At 46.0% G+C, this 25,092-nt stretch overlaps 1 protein-coding gene across 4 annotated transcripts in view; it reads right to left on the bottom strand.

The window, feature by feature from the left end:
• Window positions 1–25,092, bottom strand: part of LOC146187532 (uncharacterized) — a 291,822-nt gene that overhangs the window by 165,388 nt on the left and 101,342 nt on the right. For all 4 annotated transcript variants that reach the window (XM_084607738.1, XM_084607739.1, XM_084607740.1 and 1 more), the window contains one exon: window positions 16,894–17,217. In XM_084607738.1, coding sequence (XP_084463864.1) covers window positions 16,894–17,217 — 324 coding nt within the window. The remainder of the gene's footprint in view (window positions 1–16,893; window positions 17,218–25,092) is intronic.

Raw genomic sequence — 25,092 nt, 5'->3', positions numbered from 1 at the left:
TGTCATCAACACCTCCACACAGTAAACCTCTCCAAAATGCTTTGACACTGACATTTTACATGTGCTGAAATGTGACAACCAGAAAAAAAAAAACAAAGACGTTCTTCCAGAGGCCAGTACACCGAGACTTCCACAGCTTGAGTAAGTGTTGGAAATTTTACAGTTAGCAAATGAAGTTATAGAGTAGTTTTGCGGCACTTGCAGAAAGTTTGGCACATGGCGTGTTGTGGGAAAACAACTGAGAGCTGTTGACAGAAGTGCACTTGTAGTTTATGGCTCCTTCGAATAGAATGACTCCATGCACAGAGCTGCTTAATGCATAAGTCGCATACTTAACACCTTCGTGCTATGCGGATGATATCAGCGTGGACATTGACATCGGCCGCAACACTAGTTTACAGGATATAAGACCCTGGTTTTCAGGTTTTGTCAGTCAAAAGCTGCATTGCCTTCAGGCATTATTTTGCTGCAGTAGCAAATTGTGATTGCACTGGAGTTCTAATATTGGGTGGGTCTCATTCTCTCTCAATCACCTGCAGCAGAATTCAAAGTTTGCCATACTTCCAGGGAGAATGAATTGACAGTGAAAGTTAAACTGTACAGCTTCTGTTAGACGGGAATTAATTGTACAGATGCATGAATAACTTTCAAATTTGTAAAAGACCTAAACCATATTTTCATCTTGCTATGCTGAAAAGTGAATATTGCTTTTTCTCTTGTCAACAGGAGGCGCCGATACATCTGCTACAGCCAGCTTGCACACTGGCTTTCGGGATGCCTCGGCAGACATCACAGTAAAGTCCTCCCTATTTGGGATGCAAGCCAAATAAGGGAAAGGTTTCCATCTGACAGTTACACTGGTTTCCAGTTTGCACAAGGTTTGTAGAGTCATCACCTTATTCATTCTGAAAAAAGCCGGAAAACATGAGAAGAGAGAATTGCAGGACAGCTGGACTAATAACTGGAATTTTACTAAAGGATAGAGGCAAAAGAAGACTTGCACAGAGATGCACATGTAAAAAGGCCCCAAAAGACTGTTGCCTGATTTCTTAGCCACACACACGTCCTTAGCCTTTGCAGTATAGGGTGCGTTCCAATTCTTAGACGTCTAGCAAGACTGCTTCGTAGACGTCTACAGGTTCGCGTATTGGAACGCGTCTACCTGTTTACGCCTAGCGTCACCTCGCGGCATAAAGGTTGAACTAAACCGTTTTAAGAACTATTATAACGTTGTTTTCTTTAAAGATTTACGACAATACAGGTGAGAATCACGTTTTTAACGGTTCGCCGATTTTTTGCAGCAACAATATTACATGTGTAATCGCCACAACGTAGATAGACTATTAATAGGTTAACTTGTAGCAGACCGACTTCTCACGCAATGAGTCCTATCACGAATTGACGGAAGAGAACGTTAGTCTGTTTTTCCTTTTTATTACTGATGCTGAAGTGTACATGCTTCTCAGATGTCTCATTCACACAGCTGTAAGAATGAAAACATGCAAAATACTGTAAACTTGAGGGGATTACGGACGAAAGGTGATAACCGGCTACAGCAAACGAAAAACTGTGCCGTTACACCTGTTGTCTGTAGTCACTAGACGAGGAAACCAAAGACAACTCGTTTTAATAATGTACAGCCACAAAAAAAATCTATGCGCAACAAGTCGGCATCGTCAGGCGAGTTCGTTCTTCCGAGATTAACGTCTGAAAATCCGCAGAAGAGTTTGCCACAGCTACTACAGCAAGATAGAAACACACACGTGCGCCGTACAGCAGCCGTCCTGACTCCCGGCGAGGTGCCCAGAAAGCGACGAGTTCGTCGATAACATCACGACTGAAGAAACTCGTCAAGTTAAAAAAGAAGACAAACAGCATTCAACGCACGCTTTCCTTTTAAGCGCGGTAAAACAATCTGCAGTGCTATGAATCTTACGACCATAAAGACAGCTAAATTAGCCTCTAGCTAGCGCATACATTGACGTAACAACTCACGTTTGAAAGATCGTTCATATGCATATACGCCGGCGTTCGCAAAGAGCACGACCACCGTACAACTACTGCAACAACCGCACGCACGACTCGCTCAGCGCGAAACGCGCTCTGTCCGCCATGTTTAGACAGCAAAGTAGTCTGCATCGATGTTGACTTCGGCGAAGCCGTCTTCGAGAGACTGCTTCGAGAGAATTGGAACGCATCCCAAGATGGCGGCTGCTCGCGTAGCCGTCTAAGTAGACGTCTACGAGGGGGTATTGGAACGCACTCATAGTGTGCCTTTGGATTTGGATCTGTGGCTTCCCTTTTATAACGAGTGGTTCTTGACCATAAGGAATTTGCTTTTTTTAGATGATTTTTTAGACCCTTTCTGCTTTCCACGCTTTCACTGCTTTGAGGGTTTTTCGAGCACGTGCATTTCTGTGCGAATCTTCTTTTGCCTCTTTCCTTCAGTAACATTTCAGTTGTAAACTTTGTCTTGTGCTCCTCTCACGTGTTTCGTCTTCTGGTTGGTTTTAAGATGAATCAGTACCAACTCATCCAGTTGTTAGTCTTGTTGATATCACTAGCCTGACTGCACCCACTGCTGGGCAAATGCCTCTCCCATATCCATCCGAATAACCCGATCCTGTGCCAGGTGCATGATTCTCGCAAACTTCCTAATTTCAACTGCTTGCCCGAGTTTCTGGCACCCCCTGCTACACTTTCCTTCCCTTGGAATCTAAAAGACATATATAGGCTCACTTAGAATGAATTTTGTGTACTCACTCCCTTCCTTTACCTTTGACGGGTAGAATTTTTCTTTTTTTGGAACTGACCACAGATACATCATAATGGGGGAGGCATCATAATAGATGCCTCTCCCATATCCATTCAAATAACACAATGCTGCATTCATATGATCCCCGCAGACTTCCTAATCTCATCTGTCTGCCCGAATTTCTGCCGCCCCCTGCTATGCTTGCCTTCCCTTGGAATCTGCAAGATATATAGGCTCACTTAGAATGAATTTTGTGTACTCACTCCCTTCGTTTACCTTTGACAGGTAGAATTTTTCTTTTTTTGGAACTGACCACAGATACATCATAATGGGGGAGGCATCATAATAGATGCCTCTCCCATATCCATTCAAATAACACAATCCTCTGTCAGCTGCATTCATATGATCCCCGCAGACTTCCTAATCTCATCTGTCTGCCCGAATTTCTGCCGCCCCCTGCTATGCTTGCCTTCCCTTGGAATCTACAAGACATATATAGGCTCACTTAGAATGAATTTTGTGTACTCACTCCCTTCGTTTACCTTTGATGGGTGGAATTTTTTTTAGCACTGACCGCAAATGCATCATAATTGTGCAGTTGTGTATATACCTGCTTGTATAGATGCCTCTCCCATATCTATCCAAATAACCCGATCCTCTGTCAGCTGCATCCATCTGATCCCCGCAATCTTTTTAATCTCACCTGCCTGCCTGAGTTTCTGCTGCCCCCTGCCTTACTTGCCTTCCCTTGGAATCTACAAGATATATATAGGCTCACTTAGAATGAATTTTGTGTACTCAATCTCTAACTATACCTTTGTCGGATGCATTTTTTTTTTATTTAGCACTGACCTCAACGCATCATGATTGTGAAGCTGTATATACACATTTGTATATTTAGGAGAGAGGAAGATAGCGAAGGAGCATGAATAAAAGATGTCTTGCTCTAGGTCAACTTCCTTCTAGCCTAAAAATTTGTATGCACTGATGAACCTGCGGCCAACAAATAAATTATTTTGAAAGCAGCATGTCTCTCTTTAACACTCATTTGGTAACATTAGATAATGCCCAAATGTACTACAAAGTGGTGGTCCTTGTGGCACTGACAAACCTAGATTTTCTAGTTGCCGCGTTCACCTTTACACGGCCTCGAAAAATAGTGGCTCATGGGGAATAGAAAAATTAAACGGTTTTCTGCAAAAGCTGCTTTGAAAGGTGGTCACTGTTTGCAGCATTTTGCAGTCTCATTCAGAAGCAAGCCAACATAATATGCAATCTGTAGACATGCATACAATAATATGTGCCTTATACCTTGAAATGTACCAGACTTTAACCAGTCATAAAACAGTGTGCTGAAGAGGTATGTATAGTAAAGCCCCCTTCGTTGATTATACCTATAGTTTGCAGGGAAACATCTGCACTAGAACCTGCATGACGTTGAGTTAATTGGCCTGCTGGTTGAATATGCCACCAAAATGCTGGTAATACAATGAACTTCGTCTGTGCTGGGGTCAAGTCTGGAAATATAAAGTTGGGATGATTTAATTGTGAAATCTTTTGCTGCTGAATTCACTGCAGGCTAGAATGTAACAGGATTAAAGGGCAGCTGTAGACGTAAGGGCAGCCCACATTGTCACGGCATCTTATGCGTTCTAGTGCACAAATCTACATACCATGCAATGTTTTGCTAGTAAACAATGTAACCACAGATTTGCGAAGCTCCAAGAATGCTACACTGATGCTGTCTGAGTAGCTGCTTGTGTCGCTGAATATTGTGAAAGCCTTTTGATGGAACGAAAACTGCTTGGTGAATACTTATGCAGAGTGAGGTTGGTCAGGAGAGCAGGTGATATGTTCAGTTCAGTTCAGTTCAGTTCAGTCGTGTCCGACTCTTCGTGACCCTATTGACCATGTCACGCCACGCTTTCCGGTCTCTCACTATCTTCCTAACATCACATAACTTCATCTGCAGTGCCTCGAGGATGCCATCTAACCATCGCGTTCGCTGCCTACCCCTTCTCCGGCGACCCTCAACCTTTCCCAACATCAAATCTTTCTCCAGCGATATGAGGTGATATTGCGAATTGCGAAGGTGATATGTACACCTTCGCAATTTAACCATACAAGCACAGACTGTATGATACTCATACAAATTGAAAATTATAAGGGAAGCAATTGAACTGAAGACTTCGCGGTTCGACAGTCCAAACTTCTGCTACGTGCTTTGGGCTGTGTGTGCTAGCCCGCTTGCAATCTGATCGCCCGAGGCAGGAAAATGGTACACACCCATATGAGCACCACTGCCAGTACTCTTTAACATGTACAGGGTCCTTCAAAATATGTGCGAACACGGCGAAGCGTTCGCACATATTCGCATATATTCGAAGCGTTCGCATGCGCACATAGCGTGCGCATGCGCCACATTGTTTCGATGCGCGACCGCGCCGGATGCGCTGACGCTCACGGAGCGCGGGCACGCTTCGCCGTGTTCGCACATATTTTGAAGGACCCTGTACATAGAAGTGCAGGTGCTTGGCATAAACCTTGGCTGCCGCAATGCACCTCAAACAATGGAATGTTAGCCAGAATAGCAGGTTGGGCTTGTTGGTTTTCCATCCTGAGGTAACAACGCAAAATGTGGACGGGAGCACAAGACGAGAAGACGATGAGACATTGTGTCGTCTTGTCGTCTTGTGCTCCCATCCACATTTTGCGCTGTTACTTCAGAATGTCACATGCCTGCCCAATATCTACATAATTGTCACACGAACCACTTTGTGTGTATTTACGACTACTTGCACAACACCGTTGCCACCCACTGATGACGAACAGCTGAACAGCAGTTTTTCACGTACACTCCGCTGCCATTAATTACAAATGCTATCACGCTACGACTTCCCATACCACCCCACCCAACCTCTGTGTGTAATGACTCAACCTTTGGTGCGTTTGCATGTTCTCGGGATACTGAAGAAATCCATGGTACCAATTAGTAGATTCAAGCAACTTAATCTGACATACATCTGGTGAGAATATTACAACTCTATCCATGTATACACAGATCTGTATCACCACAAGCGTCACCTACAATTGTGGTGATGCCGGTCAGAACATGACTCATTTTTTTTTTTTAGGGCATAATTCTCCACAAACCGCTGCTGAGCTTGTGGCCCCTTGGTAAGAGGCTTTCCACTCTGTGGGAAACCACTTCATAAGTGGTGTGCATTCACACTTTCAAAGCCTGCATTACAAATTTTTGGAAGTTTTCAACACCACACCCTTACCAGCCTTTGGCCTTTGGCACTACACATCACTGAGTTCCTTATATCTAATTGTGCTCAAGGCCACAAGGTAGTGCTTTAGTGGATCCATACCCACTTGCCAATTATATGCTATTATGCATGCTTTCTCCATAGACTGCATCTAAATGTGGTTTCACACACAAATATTTATACTTAATTGGACAGGCGGACTGCCCAGAATGTTCCACATGTGACATTATGGAGACTGTGGAGTGTGCACTAGTGGTGTGTCCCGGTATATGCGTGCAAAACAATAACTCGAGTTACTTCTTTCAAGTGTTTTGGCAACAGGCCTCTCTCAGAGGACTTATTGGCCGGTTGGCCAGAAATGGAAAGCTCTACAGGCAGTGCAGGCTTTCTGCTGCTTCTTGCATGACACAGGACTTGACTCGTGACTGTGGTGCAAGTTACTATTCTTATATATATTTTAATCAAGTCACGACCCTCCTTGTTCTTCTCTTTCTCTTTTCCTGTACAGAGTAGCAGGTCAGATATTAAACTTTTAAGCCAATCTACTCGCCTTTCCAATCAATAACACTTGCGTGAATGCATTTCTCCTGGATGGTTGATCTGGGAATCACACCATCGTAATGCAAGGACATGGGGCGTATGAGCTTTTGAGGTGAACAATTTTTACCCTAGAAATGTCTTTTAAATGATGTGAAGGATTCTGAGCTCTGCTCAACATGATCCTCCTCTTTGGAGTCTTCATCAGGTTCTATGGGACTAGATGAGTGCTGTGGAAAGAACGTGATCAAAGTGGAACCAAGGGGCCTGTTCTGGGTGGTACGACATGCTGGTAGGGGCACCTGTTGTGCTGGCCTCACGGTATCGTTCAAAATTAAAAAATAATCCAAAATGCGCATATTACTGCTATGAGGGCAGTCTGGCAGGAAACAATCAAATAGAACTGGTGGCTTCTGCGAGTCGAGTAGTTCTCAAATAGGCATATCTGTAAGGCTACAAATCGCAACTACTTTTACTGTCTTTATCACGCGACCTACACTTTTTTTGCCAATGCACTGGGCCAGCGGTTTTGCGTCGGTACGACGCATCGTTTGAGGTGAGCTTTCTTCATTTCCGGTCCATGCCGAGGCTTCGAATGACGCCGAGGTTCATTTAGGACTTCCAGTAGAAAGTAGTACGAACACATGAATCCAATCGATGTGCCAAAACTTGTGAAAGCGAACGTTACTTCCACTCGGAGAAGCCGTGCTGCAATCTCGCGACGCACACGGTTGGCATAGCGAGCACTCTAACCCGTACAACACGCCTAAACCCAGAACCTAACGTTGTCAGGAAAAATAGGCGAAATCTGAGCACTGTAGACGTTGTAGGAAGTATGCTTCCTTCTCTTTTTTTGAGAAAAGTTACGAAAGAGGCGTCGGGAAGGTGGGGGAGCAAAGCTGCGACAACGCGTTGGGTGAAAGGGCCACCCAAGTACATTGTACCTACTTTTTTTTTTTTTTCTGTTTCCGGCTTTCCGTGTAGTGCCATATATAGTTCAGGTCATCCAGCCGAAATAAAGGAAGCGAAGCTCGACACGCTATTCTCAATGATGCAGCGCGGAGGCGAGCAATTAATATACGAGTACGCGCCGCGGCGCCCGCTCCTGAAACACTCCACCCACCACTCGGATTGAACACACTTGTCGATTTCCTTGACCTGAAAACCGTATTTACATCGTATCTTTAATGACGCCAAGAATAAAAAAAAAAAAGTTTACAGCAGCGGCCGCACAACCAAGTTGTACCGGTGGTGTGAAACTGCTCAAGACGTTGTGCTCCATCACGAATGCAAAAAAAAAGAAAAAAAAAAAATTGGAACCATTGTCATTTGGAGTATCCGGCGGAGCGAGGTATAGTTGTCACCTCTCGCTCTGTACCAGAGCGCAGCGAGAAGCAGACACCCCCCCTCCTCCTCCGCCGCCGCCGACCGCGCGTCACGTGACAGTAACGAGGGATTGCCCTGGTTGATTGTTGAAGAAATGCGTTTGCGTGAGCGAATAATTGATATACTATATACAGTCGAACCTCGATATATCGAACATGGATATATCGAATTATTGATTATATCGAACACTTTCTATATCACACGGAAAATCGCATGCATTTTTAATTTTTTATTGCGAACGGTGTCGGTTGCCAAATGGATAAATCGAACTCCGCCACCCCAAACCATGTGCACTCTGTTGACAGGAGGCGAGCTTTCCCTCAACGCCCTCGAAGATAGCGGCGGCGCGATGAGCGTTCCCGACTGCTGCGCACGATCGCTGCATACATCGGTCGCGCCGAGGGCGCCATTTGAACATAGCAGCGTATGCACGCTTGGCCGGGCTAGGGTGGCTAGCCTGGTTTGTCAACGACTAACCGCGTCTCGGCGCCGCCACTTGTGCTGCGCCAGTCGTTGTTACCGTGTGTGGCCTAGGCAGCCTAGGTGGCCTAGGCCTGTCACGGCGTGGTCGGTGTTGTGATGGCCGCAAACGCGAAGAAGCGGACGACCCCGACATTTGCTGCGAAATTGGAAGTGATCCGTCGCGTTGAAAATGGTGAAAAAAAGTCAAGCGTCGCCGAAGCTTTCAGCATACCGAGGAGCACTTTGAGCACTCTGCTGAAAAACAAGAGTGACATAAAGGCCAAGGCGGAACAAAACCAGCACTCAGGCGCGCGGCGGGTGCGCAAAGCTGCCTTTGAAGACATTGAGAAGGCGCTGCACAAATGGTTCATCGACGCAAGGGCCCGGAATATTCCTGTATCGGGACTGATGATACAACAGAAGGCCAAGAACTTTGCGTTCATTCTCGGTGCCGAGAACTTCAATGCCAGCAGCGGTTGGCTGCAACGTTTTAAGGCCCGCTTTAACATTGTCGGGAAGACAGTCTCGGGGGAAAGTGAGGACGCCAATGAAGGCGAGATCAAGAAGTGGCTTGAAGAAGAGTGGCCTAAGATTCTCGTGAAGTATGAGCCCAATCAGATATTCAATGCTGACGAGACGGGCCTGTTATGGCAAATGCTTCCGCGACAAACGCTCGACACGCGCGGAGACAAGTGCCACGGCGGCAAGCAAGGCAAGGCTCGTATTTCAGTTCTGTTGGCTGCGAATATGGACGGCAGCACGAAGCTGCGGCCGCTTGTCATAGGCAAGTTCCAAACCCCGAGATGCATGTGCAACTGCCCCAGTGTTCCGGTGACATACGCATGGAACAAGAAATCGTGGATGACTCGGGAGATATTCCAAAAATGGTTGAAGGCATGGGACTCGGAGCTGGCGCGTCAAGGCCGGACGGTTTGCCTCATCGTTGACGATTGCACAGCACACCACACTGATGTCCAGCTGAGCAACATTGAAATTAAGTTTTTGCCGCCGAACACGACGTCGAAGCTGCAACCATTGGACCAGGGCATTATTCGCGCTTTCAAATCCATTTATAAACGTCGGCTGATCGACATTTTGCTTCTCAAGCTGCGGATGGGCCAAGAGCTAAAGATAGACCTTTTGGGTGCCATTCAAATGCTGAAAGCCTCGTGGGACAGCGTCAAGCAGTCGACAGTAGTTCACTGCTTTCAGCATGCGGGTTTTGTAAGCCGCATTGAAGAAGCTTCCGAGCAAGCAACTGAAGAATCAGCGTTGGACGACGGCACAGAGGAAGAATGCCAGCTCGAAGAAACCTGGAGCCAGTTGGAGCGCTTTGTCGGTGCTGAGTCACACAGCATGTGCATTGATGACTTCGTTGGTGGTGATGACAGCACCGGAACAGTGGCGGAGTTGACAGATGTAGAGATTGCGGCAGAAGTTACTGCTGAGCGGCCAAACGAAGACGCTGCCGAGGTTGATCCCGTAAGCGCTGCCCCGCTCCCGACTGCAACTGAGGCTGTAGCTGCTTTGGACCTTGTACGCCGCTACTGCGGCGCAATAGAAGGCGCTGGACTATAGCTTGTGGACCGTTTAGACTACGTTGAGGACGCCGTGGTTAAGCACGCAGTTGCCAATTTGAAGCAAGCTACGCTGCTACAGTACTTTAAGCCAAAGGAATAAATACTTTGTTTGAAACTTCAAGTGAGTATTTATTGCGCCACTGTGCCACGATTGGTTCATTGATTGATTTGTACTAGTTTTTGACGCGTTTTCTACGTGATTTTGTATATCGAATTCCGGCTATATCGAACTATTTTGCAATCACCGCGCTGTTCGATATATCGAGGTTCGACTGTATTTATTTGCTAACTTTAACAGGAACCTATTATTTTATGGGAAATAATGATTATATCTGCGTTTCCAAACGGCTAAACATGACGTAGGCGAGTACTTCTAATTCCGGCCTACAGGGTCGCATGGTTGCTTCAGGAACGCAAAAATGCTGTGATTTTAGAATGGTATTATTAAGTGCAGAAGCAATATTTCGACGAGATATTTTGGAATCGGCATGCCTAATGTTTACTGAAGCAAGGAAAATTGCAACTGGGCAGCTACATTTTCATTTCACGACCCCTTTAATTTTAAAAATGGCATTTTTTGAAATTCGCGGGCTGCTCGGTTCTCGAGAGGTTGTGCGATTTGGAACTATTCTGCCTTGGGTAGTCACAACTACCGAGAGCAACAGGCCACGACAGGCTGCCACTGGCTGCAGCCGCGACAGCCACTACATCACGGATGGGTATGAATATGTGCAATTATCAGCGAGGAAGAATACATTATGGTTATGCCCGTGTTGAGGGCTGTTTCGACAGCCAAATCACTCTATTTAATTGTTTATTTATTTATTCAAGTACCTACATATCGCCCTGGTGGGCATTACAGTAGGGGGGACGAGGCAAAAGATAGGAACACTTATAAGCACCGAAGTTGGAAATTGAAACAGTACCAGCATCAAATACATTGTCTTGATGGCCATTACAATAAGGAATGTGGTAGGATAGGCAACTACTTCTATGCATGAAAGTAAAAAAGAATACAAGCAACATATGCGGGCAAACAATAGTTGCACCAAAGTAATAAACAAACACACGCAGCAAACACGGGCAATCAAACAGTGGATATATACAAATGGGGAAAAAAATGAAGAAAGCTATTTATGATGACTAAGCGCATCGACAAACCTTGCACGATCAGCAGTTTCTATAATGTCAGGATGCAGCCGGTTCCATTTACTAATAGTGTATGGAAAAAAAGACTTCTTATAAGCAGATGTGCGGCCAAATCCGAAGAAGACGGAAGCGGCGGTGGTGTGCGCGCCTTTGTTTGCGGTCTCGCGAAATACTAGCACTTCACGAAATCGCCTCATGCCCGAGGGTCGAGCACATGACCAATAATACGAGTACAAACGCGAATTAGCATGCTTCACTCTCGTAGTATTCCTTAAAGGGGTCATCCAATGTCTAAAATGGGGTCGAGAGATAGGTACTCCCTCACAAGTCAATTCACCGCAGCGTCATTAACACCAGAGATATCGGCGATTAAAAATGGTGCTCCTCCTCGCTCCCCTCAACTCAACACTCGGAGACACCAGAAAAAAAACGAAAACAGCTTGGGAACTCCGCCCACAAAGAGTCATCGGGTGACGCTCGGTTCTCAGACTTCCGGTCGCCGCGCCTGTTTTCCCCGAGCGGCGCTCGTGCATTCACGGTCTCTGCCTTTCCCATCCCATCTGCATTTGCATAGCTTTCAACCTTGTCTGCTGTCTTTCTCGGCCGCCGGTTTCTTCAGTTTCTTGACCTCTCGAAATTGTGTGCGACAGCAGCCCGAACGACTCAGGTCGTTCACGAGCGCATACCTGCAGGTGGGAAGCTGCTGTCCACACATACCAGCGGCCGCCGCGGAGGGAGCACTTTCCTTCATATCCCTGTCCCATTCAGCACAAATAAGCGTGCACTCCTGCCGAGCACGGCTTTCTACAAGATCGCTTTCTTCTCTCGCGCTGCCTGGGTCAGTCTCTTTGGTACCGTCTCCTGCGGTTTGACCAACGGCGGCCAGTGACCCCTCACGGAGTTGACGCGATATCATCGACTCTGCATGGATGCTGGCAGACAATCGAGCATGCGAGTTGCCCGCGTGCAAACATATGTCGTCGCTTTTATTCCAGAGCTGCTTTCATTATGGTCGGCGAGAGGCATCTCTTGTGCATAACGAATGGAATGTATACACGTACGCATCACCGACGAGAGCACGGACTGATGATCGCTACAGAGTTTGAATATCGAATGACAGGTGAGCACGAATTATTCGTCCGCGAATCTTAAAATTGAGATTAACAAAAAGGATACTGTAGTGTTCTTTTATTTTTTGACATTCCTTTCGCACATCGTTTCGAAAGTGCCAATGCGTAACGTGCACGCGTGTTTTATCTCGTGTACGCATTGTCCGAGCCACAATCAACGGCGCAAAACATCAGCAAAGCAGCTCGGCACATTCAGTTCGGCAGCGCAGGTTGTCACTGCAAGCGGCTACGCTATAGACGTAGCGAAGCAGGCGATTCCAAAACGCCGTCCGCCATGGCTTCGACGCAAATAAACAAGGCCTAGCGAAGACCAGAGAGCAGCGCATGATCGGAGTGCCATCGGCCGCAGTGCCCGCGGACGGCATCTCTGCGGTAACCTGGCGGCATCCGGTGCTGCACATGAGTGGTGCGAATTTGTGTACTTTTGCGATGAATCTGAGGACAGACCTTTTTTGACGCATGTTTCATTTACATGAAGGTTGATACTGCCTTTTTAATCGGTACGGTGTTCAATCAGACCAGCTCGTGCTCTTTTCGCACTGCTGCACCAACGCGCACTTTCAGTCGGACGCACATCGTTTAGGAAGTGCCAATGCGTAATCTGCACGCGTGTTTCATCTCGTGTATGCATCGGCCAAGCCAGAAACAACGGCGCAAAACATGAGCAAAGTAGCTCCCCACATGCAGTTCGGAAGCGCAGGTTGTCACCGCTTTCCAAAGCTAGACGCAAGAATCGTGCACAGGAGCACACGAGTGACTACACTAGAGACGCAGCGAAGCGGACGATTCTAAAACGCCATCCGCCGTGGCTGTGATGCAAAAGAAACAAGGCCTAGCGACGAGCAGGGAGCAGCGCACGACCGGAGTGCCATCGGCCGCAGCGCCCGCCCCTGGCGGCATCCGGTAGTGCACTTAAAGCAGTGCAAATTTGTGTACTTTCGCGATGAAGCTGAGGGTAGACCTTTTTTTTGACACACGTTCCATTTAATTATCAACACGCCGCACAAATGGTCGATGCGGCAAAGACGAGATGGAACACGGGACTACAGTACGCTGCTGCACCGTTGGTCGGTACATGAAGGTTGATGCTGCCTATTTAATCGGTACGGTGTTAAATCAGACCAGCTGGTGCTCTTTTCGCACTCCTGCTCCGACATGCACTTTCAGTCGGACGCCACCACCCTTTCGGTTAACATCGCGAACCGAAGTGCTAAGCTCGGGTTCACGCATGCATTGCAGCACTTGAGCAGACGGCTTTCGCAGCTACCGGAAGTCTGTCCGTGACGTAGTGGCCATCGCGGCTGAAGCCAATGGCAGCCTGTCGTGGCCTGTCACTCTCGTGACTTGTGACGTAGGTAATCACGGCAGAATAATCCCAAATCTCGCCGCCACGCGAAAATGGCGCAGCCCGCGAGTTTCAAAAAACGCTGCTTTTAAAAATTAATAATAAATAATAATAATTCTACACATTAAAAACGTCTGTCAGTGACCTTTCTAGCCATTTCATACCCCCTTTAACATGTGTGCCCAACAACTGTAGGCGCGGTATATCGATTGTGCACACGAGTGCATGCACTCTTGAATTTTCCCGCTTGGAAGGAGGCAGAAGCGCTGCGGATTGGCTCAGTATCTTTGCGACTTGAAGTCATGTTGCAAAAAATCGGTCAGCAAGCTACTCTCTCAAACTACCTGAAACGGGCCGCTGACGACTCGTGCGGGTCTCCCCTTCCGTGACGAATCGTGTCGCCCGACCTCCGCGAATTGCCAGTGTGAACCAGCCTTAAATCACTCTTAACTGTTGGAGCATGCGGCAGTGCAGTGCCCGTCATTGTTTGTATGTACAGTCGAACCCGGTTATATTGAACCCGGATATATCGAATTTTGGTTATATCGAAGTCTTGGAATATCCCCTTGAAAATCCCATGTAAAAGTATAGGAAAGCCGCGTCATACATCGAACTCAATTTCACCGGTCGTTCGATATATCGAACTCCGCACCACACACTAGAAAGTGTGCCTTCCCCAAAGATTATCGCATCACCCTTGGCCGTTTGCCGCGTACCGTTTTCAAGCCACGTGCGGAAGGAATGAGAGGGGACAGTTCGGCGACGGCTGGTCTGGGCAGCGCCGCGCCCATTCCTCAAAGGCGCGCGCATCTGCAGTTATCGTTTTCCGCGCGCCAACACATGACGTTTGCAAGCCATGTGCATGGGTGTGCCCATCCTTTTGCCGAGCTATCTCTCTCCTTCAGCACGCGCAACGCATGCGCCAAGCCAGCACAGCCCGTTTTCAGACAGGCATCGACGCTTTTTCCAGCGTGTGTTGCGAACTCTCTGCGCGCGGCGGCTGAGGTGGCTATGGTGCCTGCGGACGTTAAAAAGCGGCAGCTCTCGCTGTTTTTTTTTTTGCAAGTCACCCTTTCTTATCGTGCTGTTCGGACGTTAAGAAGCGGAAGTTTTTTTTTTCTTTTTTTCTTTTTTTTTTTTTTTTTTTGCAGTCAGCTGCTGCGATCATGATGCCCGCCCCAAGCGCGGCTTGATAAATCGAACCAGGCTTGTGCAATCAAGCCATCTAACGGCAGAGCGAGGTCTAACGGCAGAGCGACACAGTTCCAACAAGTTTGAAATTTTTCACTCTGTCGCTGCCGCTCATCGCTGAGATTGCTCAATCGCTTGCATGTGAGCGCGCTGGCTTTAACGCTTTTTTTTTTTTTTTTCAAATTCTTGGTGCAAAAGTGCAGGGTGGGTTCATTATGCAAGTGGGTTGATTACGCGACATCGTTTTTTGGCATCATAAGTGCCATCACAAGCCGATTTTTGTATATCGAACTATTTCGCAATCCCCTTCGAGTTGATATATCCTGGTTCAACTGCACATGTGCAGGATTAAAACAAAATGGCACACGCAGGTGTCAGACCTTTTTTAAGCAAGAATCATCCTTACTGTGACGGGCGTAAACTCATAAAGCACAATGACGCCACGAAGTGCGAGCAACGCTTCAGCACAGTTTGGAAGCGCAGACGACGACAGGCGTGAACAGTGTCCCTACGGTTGTGCCCAGGAGAACTTACCTGGCCACTGTGCCCACGCACTTGGGCAACCGCTTTTCTTTCACCCATGGCTTGGTGGGGTATCCAACACATGTGTGAGTATCCTCAAAAGAGGGCAGCCTTTACGATCTTGGAGCAACCCAAGGCATGTGATGTCACTTGGGTTTCATCTCAAATGCAGGTTTATTAGAGAAATTTACTCTGATGCAAACGATTTTCCTGACCGTTTTAGGAACCAGTTGTTTCTGGCCACCTGAAGGCCAAATTAATGAGAGTTTAGTCTATCTCAAGATTCGAAAATTCTCGGGGTATATTCGGTAATCTGAGTATTTGGAAAACTATCAATTTTTCATACTAAATAACAAACACATTCAAAGTCATAAATTACAAACATTCATACACCTCTACTCTTATGGTACAAAGGCATCCAAACAGCACTCTGACAGCTCAGGTTAGCGACATATGTTGTGGGTTCCTAAGAGACCAGTGAAATCAAGAAGCAAAATTTACACGCAGTACTAGAATAATTCGCAGCATACGTAATTCGCAGCATAAAGAAAGTAACAAAATTCCCATAAAGAGAGGTGTTAGGCAAGGAGACACAATCTCCCCAGTACTATTCACAGCTTGTTTAGAGGAAGTATTCAGAGACTTGGAATGGGAGCAGATAGGGATAAGGGTAGATGGAGAATACCTCAGTAATCTGCGATTTGCTGATGACATTGCCTTGCTAAGCAACTCGGGGGATGAACTGCAAATAATGATTGATGACCTAGACAGGAAAAGTAGAAAGGTAGGCTTGAAAATCAATATGCAGAAGACTAAGGTAATGTTCAACAGCCTCGGGAAGGAACAGCAGTTTACATTAGGTAGCGAAATACTGGAAGTAGTAGGCGAATATGTCTACTTAGGACAGGTAGTAACCGCAGACCCGGACCACGAAAAGGAAATAACAAGAAGAATACGATTGGGATGGAGCGCATTTGGCAAGCACTCGCAGATTATGACTAGCAGCTTACCGGTATCGCTCAAGAGGAAAGTATACAACAGTTGCATCTTGCCTGTGCTCACCTATGGGGCTGAAACGTGGAGGCTAACCAAGAGAGTTCTACTTAAGTTGAGGACAACCCAGAGGGCTATGGAACGAAAAATGGTAGGGGTAACATTAAGAGATAGAAAGCGTGCAGAGTGGGTCAGAGAAATAACTCAAGTTACCGACATTCTAGTAGAAATTAAGAAGAAGAAATGGACATGGGCAGGACATGTAGTGCGAAGAGAGGATAACCGATGGTCGCTGAGGGTAACAAACTGGATTCCAAGGGAAGGAAAGCGTAGCAGGGGGCGGCAGAAAGTTAGGTGGGCGGATGAGATTAAGAAGTTCGCAGGGGTCAAGTGGATGCAGCTAGCACAGAACCGGGTTAAGTGGAGAAATGTGGGAGAGGCCTTCGCCCTGCAGTGGGTATAATCAGGCTGATGATGATGATACGTAATGAGCTTTTTGAAATGTTTAAACAAACCATGCGCGACCAGATTGCAACAAATAAACAAAAAAACACTGTGAGGCTGCCAGTACCTGAACGTGGGCCACCTCTTGCTGAAGCCCAGCGTTGGCCTCCTGCAGCTCAACCATGCGGAGCTCCTGGTAGCAGTTTATGGGGGGCTCCCCTGGGGACTTGCAGGGGGACGTCACCGGGCTGGAGAAGGACTGCCGTCCGCGCATCGCGGAGTACATGCCCACAGTGATCTCCAAGTCCCGCGCCTTTTCAGCCAGCTCTGCCGAGAGTTCCGCATTGCGCTCCTCCGCCGCACTCAGCCTGGAGGCCATTTCCGAGATATTTGCTGCTAGGTTCTCCCTCAGAACCTGCCACTCCTGCTGGAGGCCAGAGAGCCGTTCATTCTGCAATAACACATCATTGTTATCGGCCTTGAAAACAGTTCTCTGCAGCATCCAGCAGGGACCTCCAGCCGGCAAAGAATATTTTAACACAAACTAATCCTGCAACAATTCTTCCACCTTTGACTCACAGTTAAGAGGTGCAAGCAAAAAATTTTGACCTCTGCATTTATTCCAATGCCACATTTGGATCACTTTTCTAGTACAGATGTAAGTGGGGCTATCTGGCATGAAATGTCCCACACAAATTACGCATGCTGCACTTTTAAGACAGGTTTTAAAAATGTAAAGTGTGTAAAACAAGTTCTATGTAGGACCTATTATTATGTCGCACACAATATTATGTCACCCTCTATCGATTGACACCACTCATTAACCTCTACCACTTCTCAATTACTCACAACTACTGCGAACACGTTCTGTGGACACGGACTGTGGACATGGTATGCAGACGCGGTCTGTGGACAGAAATGTGTGGACATAGCGCAGTAATGCTTTTGCATTAAAAAATTAGCGTTTCAATGGAATTGCATAAAACAGGTTTGAGGTCCGACCTGATGCCGGTGGCCACCTCCGGCAGCGTACTCCCTCACCAGAGCAGGAGTTGGCCACTCTGGTGCAGTGATTGGCCGATACCTCAGACGATTAGTCCTACAAAACCCCCGCCCTCAATCACCAGCGGCTGCGCAACAACTGACCACGGGGGGTGCTAAAAATATCAGGCTCCGCTGGACAGCCTGCCATTGCAAACTGACCCTGGCAACGTTTAACGTTAGAACCCTAGCTTGTGAAATAGTTTAACAGTGCTGTTAGAGGAACTAGAGGGTATGAAATGGGATGTCATTGGGCTTAGTGAAGTTAGAAGGCCGAATGAGGCATATATTGTACTTAAGGACGGGCACGTATTGTGCTATTGAGGTTTACCAGAGAGGCGAGAACTAGGAGTAAGTTTCCTTGCCCATACGTATTTAGCTGATAATATAGACGAATTCTATAGCATTAATGAGAGAGTGGCGAGCATCATAATTAGGCTTAATAAGCACTATAAACTGAAGATTGTAAAGGCCTACGAACCCACATGTAGGCAGTCGAAAGCTTCTACGAAGATGTAGAATCGGCAATGGGGAAAGTAAAGACGCAGTATAAGGGGCGAATTCAATGCCAAGGTAGGCAAAAAGAAAGTTGGATACCAGGCAGTCAGCAACTATGGCACTGGGTCAAGGAATAGCAAAGACGAGTTATTAGTTGAGAACTTACAAATGATGACCACCTTCCTCAGCAAACTGAAGAACCAGAAGTGGTCACGGCAAAGCCCAATGGGGAGACAAAGAATCAAATGGACTTCATACATCGTTCTAACCACAGATTTGTGTAGTATGTAAAGGTAAGTGGATAGGTTCGATGCAGAGACCTGAGAATAATAAGGTTTCAAATTAATCTGGATTTGATGAGGGAACAGAACTGATGAGCGAGGAAGAAGTCCATTAACGAATTAGCGGTAAGGGGAAAAGTAGAAAAATTCAGGCTCTCGCTGCAGAACTAAGAGAGGAAGCAGAGCTTAGCCTAGAAGCAATGAACAATAATTTCCGAGACATCATTACTGAGTAGGATAGATAGGGAAGACACCAGTACATAAGATTTGATTAAACCTAACGGACCAAACAGCAGCACGGTGCAAGATATAAACTAGGCTGTGGAGGAGTTTTCTCTCCGTGTTGTTGACTGTCAGCGGAAGTGGAGGTGACGTGCCATATGTCGGCCGTGCAGCACTTTGAGAATACATGCTGACCGACAAACTTTCAGGACAAAGCAGAAGCAACGTTTGAAATCATAAGGCTGTCAGTGCACAACTGCATTGCCTGCCCAACAGCAAAGGCTTCACTTCTTGCGAACTTCAAGAGCTACATTGCAGCGTTCATGAGCAAGGCTGCTGAAACAGCAATTGGAAGACAGCAAGGAGGAGATGATGAAATTGAAAGATGAGGATATTGTAGAGAAACTGCAGGATTTTGATTATAGTAAACTAGACTACTTTTTAGTGGCGCGAACGACGACGCTCGGGCACGCCGTTCTTTATTGACGCCGCCGGATGGCGCCACTGCAACATCTACTAGTCGACTTTTCAATGCTTTCTTGCAATAGTGCGACATAGTACCGATGCTTTTGTGCGCCTATTCAGTAAACGTGGAGATTTTTCCCCTCTGCCGACATATGTGGACCTCCACCCATGATAGAAGCCGTTTCATTCGACATTATTCGGGTTTTCACCATTGCACTAGGATGAAAGCGCTCTTATTTCGCTGGCGTCTGCTACAGCTCATGCGGGGCGAGTTATCGCGCACCGTAAATCATTACGGTACATTCATTTGCACGGGATAGGTATGCTTCTGAGCCCTGCAGAGCCCGCTTTATTACAGAGCCAACTCAACTGTTAGCAGAGCGGCCAGGCATCTCTACAACCACGCCGCAGTAACTTTCCTTCAGCCAATAATGATGATTATATTACACTGCGCTATTCGGTATCCACTGGTAACCAGGAGTGCTCATTTTAGCTTGATATCTGCTTAGCGTTAGGAAATTTGCCAACTGGTAAAGTGAGGAGCAGCCTCAGGCTGTTATATATATATACATATATATATTGACAAAGTGGTCATGAAAAAAACAAATCCCTACGCTTTGAAACGAATCATCCAGCGATATTCTGTGGCGTCACCATCATTCTCTGTTCACAGCAACAATATCTGTTATAAATCATCGCTGTAAGCCAGGTGCTAAAATCTTTTCATCATCTCATACATAACATATATGCCAAACATACATACATGAGGAGGGCAGAGCAGTTTTGTTTAGGTACTTCACAAGGCTTCTCCACTGCTATTTTATTTTATTTGAGCGCATATAGGACAAAAGCCATCAACAATGAGTTGTTTTGTGAAATTATTGACTACACAAACAGTCCTATGAGCATCCATTTGCCCATCTTCAGGTGCTTTGAATCTTGACATTGCGCTGGTTAATGCATTTTGTGAAAAAGTGCATGCGGGTATACTTAAGCAGTGATTTCAGCTGCACCAATCTGACAGTGGTCAGAGCACCCAAGTTAGCAGGTTTGCTTGGCCAATAGCATACTGAGTACAAGCTGTCTGCATTTAGGCTGAAGCGGGTTGTAAACACATTCTCAAGGTAAGCCACAAACTGGTATCACTTGAAGGGTACAAAAGGCCTCTGTTGTCCTTAAAATTAGTAAAATTAGCCAAGTTTAATACATGTGACTTATCTTTTTCTTTTCAAAAAAAAAAAAAGATTAAAGCTTTTATCACAGTTAGTTCGAGGTAGGATTTGAGGTAGGATAGAGAGACCACAATTGTATACAGCTGCCAGCCAACTGGCTCACCCCAGGCAATTTTTAATTTTGAAGTTAAGTAATTAGTAATTATTTTTTCTAATTGACTAACTGTTGCCTTTAGACAATAACTGGGTTTGCAGAATTTGAGAGTGCCTTCTAAAACCTCCATTCCATTTATTTCCGATAAAGAAAGCCTCATCGTTTTTCCAAGCTCTAAAGAAAGCCCGCGAAATACAAAAATTATCAGCCTGTATAGCGCTGAGACTGGGCTGTTGAGTCACGGCTGCAGCTAATTTCTGTCACTCAAACCATGCACGGCTGGGAACACCACAATATCGTAGCGCATGAATGCGTCAGTGACGTGATTTATTATTTTTTTTCGCGGGCTTTCTATAGAGGTGGGAAAAACTATGCACGTGAGGTTTTCTTTATCGGGAATAAATTAAATGGGGGTTTCAGAAAGTCCTCCCCAACTTTGCACATCACATTTATTTGAAAGCAATACTTAGTAAATTAGAATTGCAAAATGAAAAATTGCCTGCACCGTTTTTTTTTTTATCGATATTTATTGTCTTGGGACATCAGTAGGGTGCGATATGAAGAATGAATAAATTATTAAATAAATGTGCCAGCTAGAGATCCAAGGACATACCATGACTACGCGGAATTGAATTTAATTTAATCTGAGCTGTCTGCTTTATTGAGTCAGTGGTAGTATTCGAGACCACGCAAACAGTCAAAGCTTTTTGCCCCAAAGTCTTCCTTTTGTTCAGACCTGGTGCGCCAGGTGGCTGTCAGCAAGTGGTTTCTCTGGCCTATCTCAAATGGTTTATTTTTGACACTTGGCTGAAGTTAGCTTGGAAACACGGTATAAAATATGTCGGCTATCGTTTGGTGCCACAGGCTTAATAGCAAGAATCTGCACTGAGCACAACTCTCCGCAACATCAATATTGCCCACATCCAGCCTTGGCTTCATGGGTTGGACGGTAATATATGCCGGACAGCCCAGCAAGAGTGTATAGGCACCGCATCAGGTGCCAGTGATGGCTTTTCATGCGGTATATCCTCAGTTCTGTCGATCATATATGCGTAGTCACGCAGCAGGATGAGATGCAGCTCGAAATGATGCTCACACACTGCCGATGTTTCTGCGAGAGGCCTCTCCTGCCTTCACAAGCTTCGTTTCCACTTTGTGCGATGTTTGTTGTCCCTCAGAGCAGCAAACAAAGGTGACTGGAGCACCCGGTTAGCCGCGCTTCAGCATCTCGGAGCAAAACAGTGCGAGTTGGTTTTTTTCCTGGCCATTTCGAACTGTGCATGGTGCTTTTGAAGAGCTGAGATGTCTTAGTTGCTGTGATGGAAGGCAGAACTGAAAGTTCGAAGGCAAAATCGCAAGAATGTGCAGACTGCACGGCGCACCAAGCCTTGACTTCCCTCTGTGGACGTGCACACGGTCTTAGTAAACGTAACTGCAGCGCCACCAGCGGCGGTCAGTGGCGTCCGGCGTGCAAGAGCACAGCCGGTCTCGAGGGAGAGCGCGCGCTCTTTCTTACAGCCTTCTCAATCGCCACGGGAACAATGGGAACTTTTCTCCTTGAGTTACGCTCTCCGCTGCCGCAAGGGGCGCGACCTGCTCACTGTTCGCTCCGCATCTGCTTCAGTGGCAGCGGGTGGCTTTTGCATGGTTTCGCGCTGTCGCTCGCTTGTTTCATGGTGAGTGCAGCCCCGAAATGAAGGAACACGGAAGATAGATACTACAGCAGCATGCTGTCAGCGTACTAAACACGTGAACCGAGTCTTTATATAAAAACACTGTCGCTCAGTAAATGTTCAACAAGCATATCACATGCATTGCGGCATGGTAGCTACTTTTGTCCATTTTAATCAGAATTTTTCCCAAGCCTGCACAAGAATAACAAAAAACAAAACTGAACGAGCAGTGATCACATCGAGGCTTCTTCAAGGCTAACATGACAGCAACTCATCTGCAACAGCAAAACTGTCTTTCAGCGCTAGATGTGAAACTATCTATATATAGCACCGAAGATGAAAATAACTTTATAAAAATGTAATGTAAGTTGGATAGTGCTTGCATGATATATAGTATTAGTATAACAGTCAAAGTAAAGACTGCAAAGTTGAATTTTCAGTGTTATTATAATTTATATGTTAGCATATGTGTTGTAGTTAAACATTTTATTTTGCAAATGAATGCTGTTTTAATGAAACTTTACACGATATTATGCTTAATATGAAAACAATAAAAAAATGGTTTGATATTCATGACACCAATTGTGCTGGAAGCGGTAAAAAGAGGCTAACAAATGACGCAGCTGGTGATACTCGATTGCAGTGGCTGACAAATGAGTTCCCTTGCAATATCGAAAGCATCCAAGAAACTTCTAAAGAAGGAAACTTTCACTGCAGAAACATTTCAAGAAATGCTGTTCATCACGAGTCTAGTGTACAAGTGGTAGAATAACTCCTGGGGAAAGGTGCCGGCTCCGTCCTCACCAGGAAACTCAATAGTGGCCCCATTGAGGCTCTCTTAGGGAAAGTAAGACAAATGTGCGGAGAGAACGACATGCTAAATGCGAGGGCCGTATGTACACTCTTCTATGAGGATAAGAATTCTAGTGGACTGCATTATCCGAAACCAGAGCTTATGGCCCTATTGGACAAGGTTTTTTTAAAAAAAACTCGTGCATTTACCACACAAAAATGCTTGCAAGGTACTTCAAATCCTGATTTGATTGAAGCAGCGCAATTGAGAATTCGCCATTGCTGAGTGACCCTGAAGGAATTAACAGCAGCCTAAAGGTCAGCTTCTTTGATATGTGAAAAATTTATCAGAATCCTTCTTGTCAATTATGCCAAGAAAGTGAGACAGGAATTACAGGCCAGCTCCCTATATGAACAAACCGGCCAGGAAGATTGAGACTGAATTTTCTAGCTGCAGGTCACGTTTTGGTGAATTTTTTTATTGTTTGCCGTACTTTTCAATTAGGCATAACTGTTAATGCCCATTTTCTTGATTAAAAGTTGTTGTTTATTCATGTATTAAACCGACTACGTCTGTTATACACGTACGTGCGTCAGTCGCGAGACTAGTCATATACATATTCTGTCTTTCAACCGACTGATTTGTTTTGAACGAAGCTAGAACAGCTCACTCCACTAGGCAACTGCAATTTTAACTATATGCGTAAATTTTGTTCCCTACTCTGAATCTGAGACGCACCATGAATTTTCACCGGTGCCTCTTTTGTTCTAAACGAAAACAGAAGCGGTTGACAGAATCTCCAGCAAACAGTTTGCCATGCACTCACGTCAGGTCGCGCTGCACTTGCATTTCGGCTTTCGAAAGAACACTGCATAGCCTGATAAATTTACTTCTGTACAAAAGTTAGGGGCAAAAAATGTCCAAGTAAGTGTACCAGCTTCATTCGACTGTGCTCGGCCGCCCTGACGAAGGCGCGTGAGCGGTGTTGACTATATTTTATTCCTCGTACACGATAAATATTAGGCGCTGATTACGGCGTCTTTGTATAAACCATAAGGGGTGCAACTGAGGCGGGCGGAGCGAAAAGCGAGTGCGCGTTTCCCTTGCGCGTGAACAGCAGAAGCGCAGCAGTGGGGCGGTGGAAACAGACCCCATTGGTGAGGCCGTAAGAGAAGTGCGCTTTCCCTCGAGAGGCGCCCATTTCCCTTCCGTTCGCGTCACTGGAAAGTATTCTAGTTCACTATACTCTTGATGCACCACCAGCACAGCTGCTTCTCTTCAAAGAATGTATTTCTGCTGCCAAGTGCACAAAAAAAAACAATAGGAGATATACAGATGACTGGCTATTACTGTGCTTGCTGCTCCACATACGAAGCCCTGCTACGTATTCCTTTTTGCGAAGCAATAGCATATTGCCCTTTCCTTTTGTGTCCACAATTAGGAAATATATCAGCATGGTTGGACTCAAATGTGGATTTGATGAAGACTTCTCCAAGAAAACAGAATTTCAAAGAAGAGGAATGCTAATTTTAGATGAAATACATGTGAGAAAAGAGATGGCCGTTCACTCTCAGACGACGACATACAGTGGTCTTGTTGATCACGGAGACCAAAGTGTTCAAAGCCATGAGCTGGCAGACCATGGTCTTGTCTTTGCATTTTCTCCTTTCGGGGAAAGCTACTTGCAGCCTGTAGCTGTATTTGCATCAAAAGGACCAACGAAAGGCACACTTCTAGCTCAGCTACTTCTCCAGTGCATTGTGCACTTAGAGAATGATGGGGCGGAATGGGAGAATTTAACTCCGGCGACCATTATGTCTTTTATTGTGGGCACGAATCCCAGAGAAGGAATGGGGTCGCTCTCATAGTAAACAGAAGAATGGGCAAAGCAGTGCTAGGGTACAACCCCAAAAACGACCGAACGATTTCACTTCGAATCCAATGTCACCCTTTCAACATAACAGTTATCCCAGTCTATGCAACGACCACTACTGCTGAAGAAGCTGACGTTAAGAGGTTTTATGCGG

Source organism: Amblyomma maculatum, chromosome 6, assembly GCF_055883805.1.
Source record: "Amblyomma maculatum isolate TAMU_Amacu chromosome 6, ASM5588380v1, whole genome shotgun sequence".
NCBI classification, from domain to species: domain Eukaryota; kingdom Metazoa; phylum Arthropoda; class Arachnida; order Ixodida; family Ixodidae; genus Amblyomma; species Amblyomma maculatum.
This window is presented reverse-complemented; position numbering and strand designations above follow the sequence as displayed.